Here is a 16,616-nt window from a genome sequence, read left to right on the forward strand (position 1 = left end):
TAGTATAACTGTGTATAAATTACTCTTATAAATTTTCCTATAACTAATCCTAGCATCATCTTTACGGTTAAAGAATCCGATTTATAGAGGCCATTCTATTTTTGATCAAGTCCCTAAAACTATAATAGTGAGTAATCCTTAGAGGATACATCGACAATGCACAGCATTGCTAGCCTCAGGACATATAATTTGAGTTAATACAGCAATTGTATGTATATTCAAACAAAACAAATCTTATAACTATATTTACAATACTATAATTACATTAAATTAAAACAATCGTTACGGGGAGGCGTACCAAGAATACTAGCAGCATTTCTATGTTGGATAGCTAGGCTGATCCTTTGACCGAAATAGCTGCCAGCGCTTGGTTTGCCAGTAGCCCTATTGAGGCCAGAAGATAGTACTTTGTATATTCTCTGCGCCTCTGGGCCCCAAGGGCCAATTGTCTCGACACAAACGGCACAAAGATGTAAGACTCACTGAGACCGTCACGTCGAAGCAGCAGCCCCAGCACCAACTGATGTAACTTGAACATGAGAAGGAGCCAGAGTGTCGACGCAAGTAGCGTCCCACACCAGCGCCCTTCCCCGTGCCCAGCCACCAGGACGCTTGCCATCGCAGCGAGTAATAAATACCATTTGGCTCTAAAACAGCTGGTATATTAAGAGCGGCAAATGCCCTGCCGATGAATTCATTGATACTGGCGTGACGACTTTAGGCAGGACAGCCCGTGACGACCAAGAGCATCTACCTGAACGCCACATCTACATTGATGTGGTTAATTAAGTTTTATATTCAATACTGCAAATTGTATTGATTATGCTAATTTTTAGTCCATATTAATAAAAGCGTATTGGCCTATTACGTTTACGCATAAATTGAAGTTGTTTCATAGAATATATTCCCTATAAATGATATTAACATAATATTTCAGTGTTAAAACGATAATAATATCATAAGTTTATAACCATTTTATGACATCGCGTTGATGTCTGGCATTCCACAACCGCGCGTTTTGCAAGAAATTTCTTGCCTCGCACAGCCACTTTGTGGAATCAAATACCAGCTGCTGATTTCTCGAACCGATACGACTTGAGGACCTTCAAGAAAAGAGCATTACCCTACTTTAAAGGCCAGCAACATCTCTTGACATCTGTTGTTGCGGATGTCCATGGGCAGTTGCCTCACCACTGCCATCCTGTGAGCCTCTTGCCCGTTTGCCCCCTCTAATATATAAAAAAAATGAATTATAAACAGATGAGCCTTAGGTCAGGCTTATCACAGAGAAATACATTACCGTCCTATATTTCATTGGCTCGAGTACGTACCATTTGGGCGTAGTAAAAGTTGCCGCACTTTGCAACTATGCCTACGGTATCTAGTTGGAGCTAAGCGGAGACCAATCCTTAATCTAAGCGTAACACATTGATCGTTGGACAATCCACGATCACAACCCCCATTTTCCCGCCGATAAAATTTTACTGATTTAACAGGTCTGGCTGTTTGCAAGTAAGAGATCGAGTTATGTCTATAAATGGACACGAAAATTTAAGCCTGGATGTAGCTAATGAAATACTACAAAGAAGAAACGACTCGCAACATCCAAAATATTTAACACTTAACGTCGAATTTAGCATGCCCAACACCATTGAGGCGTCGAGCGGAGTTTTTAATGTAAAATTGGCGAAGACCACTGCTGGTCTTGGAATCACAATCACAGGTAATAAGTTGTATTATTAATATGTGAATACCGGGAAGGTCAATGTAAAAGAGTTTTGAAATGAAATGAAATTATTGAAGTTATACTTCTTATGGCACGTTATGAAAAAGTTATGAGAGTTAAATTTTAAGATGCGTGCGCATCACTGTAACACAAAAGTAACAGGCTGAAGTTGGTTCCTAAAATTTTCTGACGTTTGCGACATTAATTATAATTTTTTTGGTTTCTTCGTCCATTATTAGGATAGTAAAGGGTTCAAGCCCGTACAGCCGTATTCGTTATTTAATAATTAATTGTCAAAGCCATCATTGCAAGATTTTTACAATATTGTTATTTTTACAAACGTAGAATAGCACGAGGATTAAATAATTTTAAGGATTTTTGCTTTGTTAGGCCAAAGAAGTATAACTTCTTGACAGAAGAAGTATAACTTCACACACTTTTTTTTATTTTACTTTGGAATTGGGTCTTAAATATTACAATCTGTCCTTTATAAGTAGAGTTTTAATATTTTTTTATAAAATTCTTTTGCATTCAAAAACTTTACACTTATTTCATATATTTACTAGCATTTACCCGTGATTTAGTCCGCATGGCATAGTTACTTTGGGCAGATTTTTTTATTTTGTGGGATACTTTGCAAATAATACACGTCATACAAACTGCTCTTCCCGTTGCTGACGGCGGCGCTTCAACGAAACAGAGTATATCCCTTGTCCGTGTGGACAGTCTCTTTAATAGTATTTCCCTGCATTTCAACTTAAATCTTCTATTTCACACCCATGTAAAAAGTTTCAAAAATACTCGAACAAATACTTATAAATTACTTCTTATCAAGTGCCTAAATACAAAGTTTTATTGTGTCATCTTCGATAATGACCGACTTCTATACAAACTTCCATCCCCTATCTCAGCCCCTCCATTTATTTTTCCGCAATAAAAAGTAGCCTATGTCCTTTTCCAAGCTCTATATCTGTGGTAATGCACAAATTTGAGATTTCCCTTCCTTACTTTAGTTACTTTTCGGATGGAAAGAATGTTTACGTCACAACCAGGTGAAGGCAACAAGAGAACACTGGATGATCAAGTCACAAAAGCTGACTTTGTGTCGTGGTGAACTTAAGGGGCTCCAGTAGCCGTCATTTGGTTGACAAGAAAAATCATCAAAGATAAAGTTATATATATTTGTTTCAACCAATGTTTTTGTGAGTTTCTTAGCTCTCAAAAAATCTCGATATAAATAAACTAATTCTACCAGCTCATCTATTGAAGACAAAAAAATAATGTATAAAATTACTACTATCTTAGAGATTTTTATAGGTGGGAATGCAAAAAACTGCCAGGAAAATAATTGCTTGAGATCGTTGCATAATTTAATTAATAAAAATAATTAATGAGTGTCGGTCAGACGTCAATTAATTTCGCGATTAATAAAGCAATAATTATTTATCGTGCTAATGCTGAAAGTGTATCTAAAGGTATTGTCAAACACATAAATGCGAACCGAACCGAACTGAAAGCATGGAGAATGGGAACCGTAGCGGAGACGTCAAACTACAAAGTTGGCATAGCAAACTAAGAAGCTTTGCGAGACGCCACTCGTGTCAAAGTTTTGTAAATAAACACAACCGTCGCGATTCGCGTCTCGCGTTCGCTCTCTGTTTGTCGTGATGGATACAAAGCCATCGAATACAACTATCTCGCTCACACCTCGTTTCGCGTCTCGTTTGTCCTGGCGTGGCACGCCGTTCGGTTCGCCACGTATTCGGTTTGATTTCGCTCTTCTATGTGACTAGATTCAAACGATACTATATATTGTAACAAAATGAAATCGCTTCGCCACGCGTTCCGTTCGCCATCTGTTTGACAATAGCTTAAGAGGTATCATTCTCAATAACGATAATTGAATAGGATGTAAGCAGAAGCTACTAAGTAACGAAGAGCCGATGGTGATATCTGATATCAAGCCGGGCTCGGTGGCTCATCGGAGTGGAGCCCTCGCCCCTGGAGACCAGCTACTAGCTATCAACGGGCAGCCGCTTCATAACTTATCATTGGTAAATATTGAAGATATTACAGATAAAAGGGCAAATTGAGAGAGTTAAAGCAACTGTGAGGTTAATTATTGTGATGTCTCATAAGAGATCTGCATATATGTTATAAAATATAACTATTCAAAAGTATTGAAACACCTATTACTGAATTTTAAAATGAATTATTTCGATAACGAATATTATGTATGTAGACGTTTCGCTCGCTCTATGTAAGCTTATATGTGACTACTCGTGATAAAACAATATATTTTTTGATCTAGCTAAAAGTTTTATAATAAAAACAATTGTTTGTTTTGATAGGAATTACGAATGACATTCAACAATTTACTTAATCGACTACATATATCAGTACATTGATTATTCATCAAAATTATAATTTTAATGTAATTTATAATAAAATAGTATTAATAGTACAAAACTGATGGCTTTATAAATGGAGTACAACTGTGGAATTAACATTGTGGCAATTAAATATTCACATAGCTGCACTATTTTTGCTTTCTTTAGATTAACTGTAGCTGTAAAATAACCGAGACTTCATGATTGTAAATATTATTAATATTCAAATCATTTAGAAGACAAGTGAAGGTGTTTGGTAAATTTTGACGTTTTTACAATTAAAATAATTAGTAATATGCTATACCTAAGAATAAAACAAGAATATGCAAAATATTAGCAGTTCGCTATATGGCTGACAACACTGTCAATACAATGATAATTTTGAAGTTCTCCGAATATCAGGCAGCCTTGCAAATAAACTTGGGAAACGTGATACGTCCAAATAAACCAATCGCAAAGCAAAATGTCTAATTGTAAACATTTTGCATATTCTTGGTTTATTATCAGTTATTACTTATACCAAGCTTATTTGTAAGGCCGTTAAAGTTTTGTGTATTAACAATGTGATATGATTTTATTATATTTCTATTTGCATTATACACTGACCTAATTCCACAAAACTGCCCTAAGTACGTTGGGTTATGACCCGTTACCTCCGCTCTTGCTTGTCATTAATCGACAGGCGTTGTTGCATAATTAAATTGGTAAATATTTTATCAAACGTGACACTCGACTCGATGTACAACTTGGATAATTAAAACTGACGTCAGTAATGAATTACCAAATATTTGAGGGTATACGTGTATTTTGAGGTGTTTATTTCTTTAATGCATATTTTTTCGTGTCTATATTATTTATTTTATGTTTATCGTTTTAACAACGACTGATACTAAGCCTGGTGGTTAGTGATCCTGCCTACTGAGCCAGAGGGGGTTTGAACCCCAGTATGGATTGAGTATGAGTTTGAATGTTTGTTTCTGAGTCATAGCTGTCTATTCTTATATATGTACGTTTAAGTAAGCAAATTATATAAAGATAACGTTGTCTTGCATCCCATAGCACAAGCTAGACCTAGCTTGGGGTAAGGTTATTTGTGCAAAGTCTTTCAATATTTTTAACTATTAGTATTTGCAGATATGACTTTAATCTGATGTGTAATGTTTTCTGTAAATGGTTATTATATAAATGTTTTACAAACGCAGATGTTTGATGCCTAAGATTGGTTTATTTAAGTATAATTTATGTTTTTGTTAAATGTGTAAGCATTCTTATCCGTTGGAAAGAGCGGTCTTCCCTAACACAGGTTCTGCGATCTTAAAAGGAAGTCCTTCAAATACTATTTACTAAAATGCTAAATAAATAAATTTTTGATTTTGATTTTTTTGATTTTGAGATGTTTGAACTTGATTTTGTTGAAAAATATATATTTTCTAGGATACAGCTTTCAACATACTCCAAAACTCTTCCGAAGATATAATCACATTAAAAATACGAAAACGTGATCTGACAGAAGACTGGTCAAACATCCACAAGCACAATGCTAAACTCACATTACAAAGCTTTAGTAGCATTGAAACTAAGGCAGTTGTACACAGCGGAGAAGATTCTGGGCATCATACTGATAGTCCTAATAATAGTACTAAGGAAAGTGAAAGAAGTCATGGGAGTGACAATACAGCTGTTTTTATGATAGAAATAATAAGGCAAGAGAATGGGCCATTAGGCTTAACGATAGCAGGAAGTGAGGACGTAAATCAACCTATTTTACTAAGTGGACTTGTTCAAGGTAATTTTTTTAGAAATCTAAGCTACCCTAAGATATAGTGTTAGGAGTTTAAATATATTATAAAATAGTATGAGTACATACATAAAACTTATTAGAACTACATAGTTATATTAAATTACCGAGAGATATAAGAAATTAAAATCAATAAAATGTTTTTATAAATTAGTGAAACATCTTTATCAAATGATTTTAACATTTGTTTTAATTTGAATCATAGCTGCATTTTTTGATGAGAAAATAGTACATGCCGTTCACGAGATGGTTAGTGATACGCTCTGCACATCACAATGCAATATGGAAAGATTTTGAACACATGCATGAATTCACACTTGAATTCCTAATTACTGGACGTATTGATAAAAGCTTCTGAAACAAAAAGTTTCTTTAATGACGTAAGAAATAAGGAACACAGAAACTTCACCATTGGGAGACTCCTTTGCACAGGATGCCGGCTAGTTTATGGTTACCACAACGGCACCTATTTCTGCCGTGAAGCAGTAATGAGTAAGCATTACTGTGTTTCGGTCTGAAGGGCACCGTAGCTAGTGAAATTACTGGGCAAATGAGACTTAACATCTTGTCTCAAGGTGACGAGCGCAATAGTACTGCCGCTCAGAATTTTTGGGTTTTTTGAGAATTCTAAGCGGCACTGCATTGTTATGGCCAGGGCGTATCAATCACTATCAGCTGAACGTCCTGCTCGTCTCGTCCCTTATTATCATAAAAAAACTTGTATGTGGATATTATATTAATTAAAAGTAAACTTAGAATAAAATCATGTCAAGACAAGTTATAGCTGCTAAAACTTTTGAATTCTCGATTGTGTGACTTTTAGGTGGTCTAGCTGAAAAAAGCGGTAAACTTGCAATAGGGGATGAGCTGCTTAGCATTAATGGTGAAAGTGTATTGAACAAACCTCTGTCTGAAGCTATAAAGTTACTGCAGCAGAGTGGACAGCGAGTTCAGATCCAAGTGTGTCGAAAACTCACTGGTAAGGCCTAAAAATATCTATTGATCTTTTTATATCTATTTAAATTTTAAATTAATATTCTGTTGGAAAATACAGATACTAATAAAGAGGTGTATACTATTGAAAGATGAAGAAATATAAAATACTAGAAGTTTACCCCGGCTTCGCACGGGTATTTAACAATTTAACAAAAAATATAAAATATAGCATAGCCTATGTCACCCGGGGATAGTGTAGCTTCCTAAAAGTGAAAGAATTTTTCAAATCGGTTCAGTAGTTTCGGAGCCTAGTCAATGCAAACGAACGAACAATCAAATCTTTCCTCTTTATAATATTACTATAAAAGTATAGACTAGCAGATCCGACAGACGTTGTTCTGCACATAATAATAAAAAATACTGTTTTTATGAATTTGTCAATAATATATCAATAATCATATTGTAAAATATGCTCCCTGTTGATATAATGAAATTGTTTCACAGCAGAACTGTCAAACCGTGCGTCACGAAACTCTCTGATAGAAAATATGTCCAAACAAAACAAATATTGGAAATAAAAATAAATATAGGTCAAATCCTAAATCGGGATAAAAACTATCCTATCTCTCAAGTTGGACTAAAGCGCACACACACAAGTTATCCCCATTTAAATCCGTTCATTAGTTCACTGGAAACAAACATCAGGACACTGGATATTAAGATACTTAAGAATGTTGTATAAAAATAAATAATAATTATATTCGATTAATTTAAAATAAAAGCACATCCATCTTCTTAAACTTGTTATTGACCATTAAAATTAATTGATTATTTTATCTTATTTATGTTATGAGAAGTTAAAATTAAATATTCAAACAAAATTATTAATTAACGTTTTATTACTTACAACGAAAACACTAAAATACCATTGCAACTCGATAGGCATTTGATTAATGGATAACAGTGACTCAAAACTTTTTGAAGACTGAGTGGACTAAAACATTTTCAACTTGGAATAAGCAAGAATTACACAAAAAAATAAATAAAACATACTAAAAGTATCTAGTGGCTACTGAAGCTAAATTCCATATAGCTAAATAAAAAGGGTACCCCACCAATTTTTAGTAAGATTATTTTCTAACCGTTATCGTGGATGTTTAATATAATATTTAGTCTTTTATTCTTGTACATTATTATTACTTTGAATAGCATATAACTAAAAAAAATCATATGTAATGAGATTTGCATGAAAATAATAAAAATGTAAAATTACCAGGAAACTTCGATTGCGCCGAGTCAAGCATAAGAGACTCAAGTCATTCAACGTCAAGCCCAGGTCTTTCTAATGACAGCGCTGTGGAATCATGGGACCAGAACACACCTATCAGAACTAGTGCCAATTGTGGTAAGGTTTTCAAATAATCTGTAACTCATTCGTAAGAGAGGACAGTCATCACCCTAAATATTATATTATTTCTTGCTTCAAGTTAGGCATAGCCTGTAACTATGGATACGGCATAACGATATATTTGATACAATATCATTTACGTCTGGGAATCAAACTCAGTAATTCTAAGTCATTTCGCAGCACTAGCCACTCACACACAGCTACATGAATCAAGTATTTGTTGAATTGGGTTCACTGTTCTTTGTGGTTACATGACAATATATTGTAATCACTGATGTATTCTCTAATATTTAAGGCAATAGTACTATTGCATTACTTATTACATTCATATTGAGTACATGCAATACATTTATTTTAATCTATTCATAAATGGCAACTGACGGTAACTTACAAAAAATATACCTAATCTCTTCTTGTTTTAAAGATGGTAAAAAATAAAAATTAATGTCATATAAGAATGAACCTACACTTTATACTGTGTAGTTTTATTTTTTCTGGGCTTTTGCTAAATAAAACCAAACAATCCATAGAAACTGATCTTCATGTAAAACTTTATATTTTTTCCACGTTCAGAGCCTGCATCATTTTTCATTCATGCGTCCAATTTTCAGGCAATTCTGAGGTAATAGAATACGCCGTGCCCGACAAGAGCCGAATAATAGATAAGCAACCGTACTCACCAACAGACGAGGATAAACTTATGGCATCGAACTTCAATGCCTACAACGTACACGACCTACCCTTGCCAAATTATTCACTCAATAATTCCCTCAAGACATTTCACTACGAGAATACATGTATAATTCCTGATGCAACGTTAAAGAATAAAAGTGCTACGAGAGAAGACGATGTACAGCAAATTGAAATACTAACAAGTAATATGAAGGACTGTCAGTTACATAACACAGAAAAATCTTCCTGTAAATGTGACTACGTACAGATGGGTCCATACGGGATAGTCTCTCCGAAAAGCAAGTGGCTTAATTGGGATGGTGAATATTTAAACAATGGAATTTATACCGTCACAAATCCACAGAAGCCGCCATTGAATGCAAACGTTGCCGGAACTAGTTTTCAGTTTTCCGCAAGTCCTATTTACGAAAATGATGTTCAAGGTATTATTTTTTTTTTATTTATCTTTAATTTTACAAATTATAGTTGTAACCAAATGTATGAACATTGCGAGACTCGAACCCGCAAGCTCTTGGATTCTGTCTGAGCGCTCTTTCCAACTGAGTCAACCGTTCGAGTACGCATGGGTCGTTAATTTTGGTATATCTTGTTCAACACTCCGTTTGTGGCTCCATCTACACCTACAGGATCTACTTTACTGTTAATAACCTGCTCAACCCCAATTATTGCATATTAGGAAATTGACTTAAGATGCCCTCTTTCAAATCTGAACAACTTGTTATTTTTAAAGTGATCCCACACTTCTGGGGTTTATGATACAAATTAAATTTGTAACCAAATTTATGAACGATGCGGTACTCGAAACCGTGACCTATCGGGGACCGGCGGAACTCTCTTTCCAACTGAGCCAACCGTTCGAGAACGCATGTGGCGTAAATTTTGGTATATCTTGTTCAACAGGTTGTAGCTCCATCTACATATCTTTAGATAGTTGAAATGAAATCACAATTACTGCATCGAGTGCTAAGTCATCCATATTCTGGAATTAAATAGCTCTGAATATTTCAGGGTTATACAACAGTGATACACTATCTCCAGCAAGAGGTTCCGTACATCACGTCATTCTTTACAAAGACGCAATCTATGATGACTACGGCTTCTCTGTGTCTGACGGCTTGTATGAGCGAGGCGTGTACATAAATAGGATACGAAAAGGTGGTCCTGCTGATATTGTCGGACTGTTGAGGCCTTTTGACAGAATATTACAGGTTTGTATTAATTATTTCTGATCTGACGAACATAATACTACATAAAAAAGTGAGTGCGTGTCATCTTTACGCGCGATTGAAGTAAAACCTTACAAAATGTTTCTGGGACTCCGACATTTAATTTATCTGATTATTATTTTCATTTAATATTCGACGACATTCACATTTTAAAAATTTTCACTCATCATATAAAATAATTGAGAATAAGAAATTAAAGGTTAGATATTAGCTCATGTCAATATTCCGTTGTTATTACGTAAATATTAACGAATATGGGCTCGAACCCTCTGCCTGTCCTAAAAATGGACGAACAAACCAAAATTGTTAGTTTAAGAAATCTCGCAAATGTCAGCAAATACTTTTATTTATTATTTATTACAAAAGTAGTAATAAATAAACAAACACACTTGCACATATTCAAAAATCAATTTATTTTTTATAAACAAAATATAACAATTTAAAAAAAAAGGTTAAATTTAACAGTTAAAAAATCGTTTAACTGACTATTACTGCGGAAAGTACTGAGCGTTCTTTCCCAAGCCGGGCTTAACAAAGTTTTACTTTAAAAATTGAATCTAATTGTTTGCTCATACTTAATGCGCTGCAGTACTGTTCTTCCGATAGGGATAAAAGTTAAATTCGAATGATAAAAGCATAAGAAGTAATTTGTACTATATTTGCTAATAAAATTAGCCATGGCTGGGCTCAGCTACAGTACTTTCATAAAAATATTTGCGAACAAAATTACCTGTTCCAACAAAAAGGGATTTAGTCTTCGAAATGGCATCACAAAAATAGAAAATCCTCTTAACCGCATTATGTGGGCTGAGATAAAGAAACCTCTAAAGTGCTTGTGGGATTTTTGGCTTCAATTTTTTTATATTAAATTAACAAAGTTACAGCATTTTGTTATTGTTTAATAGTTATTAATAGATTAATTGAAGTGAAACTTCTGTACACACGCTTGACTTGGGAAGTAAGCTGGGGGCCTACTCTCTTTCTCCGAATCGACACTTCGTAAACGAACGAAATTTAAACGAAGCTTCGGGAGTAACCCTACTCTATTTTGTTTTCGGATACATCAACGTACTTCAGAACTATAGACAATATTTGTGAACGAATGGTGAACGATTGAAATGAACATTATTTTAATCCAACTAATTTGAATAGTTCTATTTTATGCCAACGTTGGGTAGTAACTAATGACAACCAAAAATATCTGTATTACAGACGCAATGTAAACATGTCAAATTAGAACTTCTACTCAAATTCAACGAAAAACGAAGTTTCGGATGTTTCCTACTACGGTTCTATTCGTTTCGACCCGAACGTCATACCTTTTGATTTTCGTTTGTATGTATTTTGTTGCAAATTGGCTTGCTCTACGTGAAGAACATAGAAGTAACCGACGCCGCTTATGCAAACAATTTAATATTATTCCTGACTTAGAGTTTGTAGGAAATTACACAATAAAATAAATTATAGAATGCTATGTTTTACGTAACTTATGTATCAAGGGTGGTATTAATATTCCCGAGTTCACCGAGGGTGAATTCCAAAGTGAATGAAGCAGGCGGGTTCCCTCTTTTAATCAGCTGTGTCTTCATCTCAAGCTCTACAGGCAGGTCGAAGGGCATGAACTGCATTAGTACAACTGTTAGAAAGGATAAAGGTAGAACTTTATCTTACTTATTCCTTTCTAACAGTAGTGATATTCCTATCTTTAATATAAATTTCATTTATATTGTTAATGAAAGAACAAAATTATTTTTTATTTTATATTATTATAACAGGAAAACTTACAGTTAACAAATAGTACCTATCTACTCAGACATATAAAATAAAAAATATAGCTTCATCAACACAATATGTGCATCATAAAGTTTCAAGTAAATATCAGTTATATACTTGTTTTTTTCACAAAAAATACTGGTTCTACATATAGCCATCCTTTTAAAGATAACAATTTTCAAATGGGTGTACATACGATGATGAAGTTATACCTTTTAATTTATATGCCTGAGCACCTACTCTGAATTAGCAGTAAGTTAGTTTTCCCTTTATAATAAAATAGAAAAAAAAAATTGTTCTTTTATCAATAACAAAAATGAAACTTATTTTAAAATATCACTTAAGATAGGAATACCACTCTGTTAGAAAGGAATAAGTAAGTTTTACCTTTATGATTTCTAACAGTTGTACTACTGCAGTTCATGGCCTTCGATATGCCTGTAGAGCTTGACGTCAAGATGGAACTGATTAAAAGGGAACCTGCCTGCTTCTTTCACATTGGAGTTCATCCTCTGTGAACTCGGGAATACTAATACCACCCCTGATACAAAACTTATGTAACATTAATTTTATTCTGTAATTTCCTACAAACTCTTAAGTAGGGAATTTCACTAATATTAAATTTATTGCATAAGCGGCGTCGGTTTTTTCTATGTTCTTCACGTAGAGCAGCCTCAATTAATAGAATTCTTGAAACCATTTCAAGCCAATTTGCAACAAAATACTTACACACAAACGAAAATCATTCTTGAAATCCATCTTTGGTTTCGTCAAATTGTCGTTAAACAAACAGATTCGACAAACAGCTGTAATCTTCATATTCGATCGGAATGTAAATGAATTAGAGTAGGCTTATAAATTCGAAATGTCATGCAATGACGTTCGGGACGAAACTTCGAAACGAATGGAACCGTAGTTGGAAACATCCGAAACTTCAATCGAAACTTCGTTTTTCGTTGAATGAGAGTAGACCTAGTGGTGAATGCGTGACGAAAGTGTCATCAGACGAGGTTAAAGAAGTTGAGTTTTTTTAACCTATTTTTATTTAAAAAAAATTTTGAAACATTTTTTTATTAAATATGTTTTGGGAGGTTTTTCGAAATAATTTAATTTGAAACTTTTTTCAAGCATTTTATTGAATATTTTTTTTAAATACTTATTTGTTTTTAAATATTGAGGGGAAACTTTGTTCATAAACTTGTCCGCTGAAGTTTCTCTTCTACATGTGTCCCAGCACACGATTCGATTAATTCGTAATTTCAATTCACTCTTGAACAAATTTTTAAATCAATATTTTCATTTACTTCAATCGTGTGGGCTAAGGCACGCTTGTTTTTTACTATTATTATAAAATCATTAGTACCCGCCTTGATATTTACTTCTTCTTAGAGGTGTGATAGTTGAGGCAATCCATAGGGATTAAGCTACCCTAACTTAGTCGGAGTTCGGCTCTACTAAAATCACACCCTCAAGTACAATAACAGTGATAATGAGTAGAATACTAATACTGGACTCACACTGAGGATCGATAGGTACTATTAAAATAATACTACATTATGACATCGACAAATTCTACAAGAAACGCGTTATAAAAATAAAAGCTCGTATTGAGAACAATTGAGTAGTAAGTCAAAGTATAATAGTAAATGAGCAATTCTTAGAACAATATAAACTACCATCCTTTGTCGTTTCGCAAACAAACTCGAAATATAGCTTTAGATTGGAATATCGTTGAAGTTATGTTCTTTGTTCGAAAGGTGCCTTTGAAATTTGAATTCTCTATTACAACAATAATATTCACCTCTTTAAGAATATAGTTTACATTAATCTTTAATTTTATTATATTATATGGCATTTGATCAGACTCCACCACTACTTGGAGGATGCTATCAATTCTTAAGACGGTGGAGGATATATGCGAAGAGAAGGGCTTGACTACAACCATTTTGGGGAATCGTATTCCCTTCATGTGTTACGTAAAATAAACTTTGAGGAAAATAAGTAAAGTAATCATTTTCATTGTAGCGAATAAAATATATTAGTTAGTAGATAACGCAAATAGCAATTTTTATGCTGCATTTAGTGCTCCACTGATAATCGGCGCTGGGGTGGGTCAAGCGTAGCTATAACTGTGAAAACATAAGAACGCGTTCAATCCAGCGCTGATGAATTACTACGCGCGTATAGCTACGTCGCGCCGATGAGAATCGTCGGTCGAGCTCTACGCTCTTGTGTATGTCAGTGCGCTGCCGCACTATGGCGATAAATTTGTGCGTTCAGTGTGACGCTGACCGAACGAGCGCTCGATCGCCATACGTGCGTGTCATCATCATAAAAAATCGTCAAGAAAAATTCACCTATATAAAATGTTAAGTCTCATTTGCCCAGTAATTTCACTAGCTACCTTTAGACCGAAACACAGTAATTTTTACACATTATTGTTTGACGGCAGAAATAGGCGCCGTTGCGGTACCCATAATCTAACCGGCGTCCTGTGCAAAGGAGCCTCCCACTGGTACTACAACATATTATGGTTCTACAACATTTCCGCCCGCATATTATGTACGTAATAAATGACGCTTTTTCAGCCCGGTTGTCACATGCTGAGAATTTGTAGTATCAAAAGCATTAAATAAAAAGATTTTTTTTATACAGATGTAACGCTGTTGTGTTAATACGTGTCCTATTCATCTATACATTGACGACCAAGTAATATTAAGACAGATTATATTCGACCAATGTATTATATTCGAAAATTCAACCTGAAAAGCAGTTCTATATAACATATGACCCATAAGAAAGCTTTGTTTTTTGGTCTTATTTTATTTCAAAGAACAAAACTGGTAATACACAATGTTTTTAGGTAAATGGAACGCGGACTGTTGACTATGACTGTTGCTTGACGGTGCCTTTGATCGCTTCAGCTGGCGAGAGGTTGGAAATTGTTGTTCAGCGGCTTGCCACTTCAAGGGTAAGGAATGTAAATAATATAATAGTTTTTTGTTTGAGACCTTTAAATAGTATTTTTGGGTTCCCGCTCTTTTTGCTTTTCAATCTTTGGTCAAGTGATATTTTTTAATTATATCCTTCCATAACAGGCGTATGTGGGAATAAATCATTGTTATCAGCGTATAGCTCTCTGTATAGCCTTAAAGTATACTGGAAACATAAGTTTATGTTATTTGAGTAAATCCATAACATACTAAGTATTATTTATAGCCATTTTACTATTTCTACTATTTTATTTTTAATAAAAAAATGGCTTTGTCATAAATCTTACCACTCCATCGCTTATATCATAATATCTATGCGGTCGGAGAGCGTAGGACTAGTTTACGATTATTTTATAGCAATAACAATTATTGTATATTTTATTCAATTAAAACAGCGTAAAAAAGAATGCTGGCAGAGTTTTTTGCGCCGTTTTTTCTCTCAGAGCACCATATCCTTCCGAGGCGCTGGTTTGAACTGACATCAAAAAGGATTAAAGAAAACAATTTTGAGAAAGATAAACGCCGTTAATGCCTTTATTTCGAGATAGACTGAAACCTTTTCGGACAGATTTAAATAAGAACTTTTCCGAAACCTGTCGCATGAACATCTTATTTTTACGGATTAATAATAATTCATGATGGTTCATAGAAAATTTTGATTTTTCTGTACTGACAATGTCAGTCAATAGTCAAAATCATAAGTATTATATTTTATAGAGAAATCATGTCAACTGATTTGGATGAACAAAACCAATAATTTGTTTTATTAAGATGGATAATCTTGCAAGTTGAGAAAACTTCACAAATACATCTATAATATTAAACTTTCCGCATACGATTCTATTACCTTCAAAGTTGTATAGAAAACCAACATCAAATCTTAATCCATTTAAAAGCCTTACTAAGCAACGAATATAATACTTGTATCTCTTTGAATTTCTGGGACCGTGTATTAATTCTCTTTGGGGATTTAGAAGGCGTGCAAAATTAAGTAACATTCGTGAAACAGTATTTCATAAATATATTATAATTAATAACTTTGTATTCAAAATTCAAATCTTATGCTCATTCTTTAATTATTACATATCATTCATTCAGGTGATAATTTTAATAGCTTTTAAGATTAGCAATACTATAAAATTTAATTTGAATCTACGTTTTATATACTAAAGATTCCATGTTTTTTTAAATATAACACTGTTAAAGGATTAAAACGCGTACAATTAACTGTGATTTTATATTAGATTTTTGCGTAAAAGTTACATTTTTATTATTATCTTAGTTAACCCGACGTTTCATGACCTTTCCAGATCTCGTTTTCAGGAGGACTTCTTTATTTAAATGTGTAACACTCGCGTTAATAAAAGAAAATACTAATATAACACTGATCAGTTTATAATTGTATTATCTATATCTGTCAAAACTTTAATCTATTCGTAGTGGCTCGAATGCAATTAATATTGTTTAAAATAAATATTAATATTACCGGCTTAATACCCTTGATGTCAAAAATCGAAACTGTGGCAACTATATAAACTATATAGTTGTTAAGGTTAAAATGAAATTCCCTCTTGGATCATCATTAGCAACGAGTTACCCCAATACCAATGAAGAATTAATACCATTTCTGCTCTGATTACACAAATGCTGTCTCCCAGAGGGATAGGCAGATT

General features: G+C 33.9%; 1 protein-coding gene across 3 annotated transcripts in view; it reads left to right on the plus strand.

Moving 5' to 3' along the window:
* Positions 1-16,616, plus strand: part of LOC126973092 (glutamate receptor-interacting protein 1) — a 358,500-nt gene that overhangs the window by 332,708 nt on the left and 9,176 nt on the right. For all 3 annotated transcript variants that reach the window (XM_050820346.1, XM_050820262.1, XM_050820406.1), the window contains 8 exons: positions 1,497-1,723; positions 3,635-3,780; positions 5,551-5,902; positions 6,738-6,893; positions 8,127-8,255; positions 8,870-9,373; positions 9,960-10,159; positions 14,814-14,921. In XM_050820346.1, coding sequence (XP_050676303.1) covers positions 1,497-1,723; positions 3,635-3,780; positions 5,551-5,902; positions 6,738-6,893; positions 8,127-8,255; positions 8,870-9,373; positions 9,960-10,159; positions 14,814-14,921 — 1,822 coding nt within the window. The remainder of the gene's footprint in view (positions 1-1,496; positions 1,724-3,634; positions 3,781-5,550; positions 5,903-6,737; positions 6,894-8,126; positions 8,256-8,869; positions 9,374-9,959; positions 10,160-14,813; positions 14,922-16,616) is intronic.

This window comes from Leptidea sinapis, chromosome 1 (assembly GCF_905404315.1).
Source record: "Leptidea sinapis chromosome 1, ilLepSina1.1, whole genome shotgun sequence".
Classification (NCBI taxonomy): Eukaryota; Metazoa; Arthropoda; class Insecta; order Lepidoptera; family Pieridae; genus Leptidea; species Leptidea sinapis.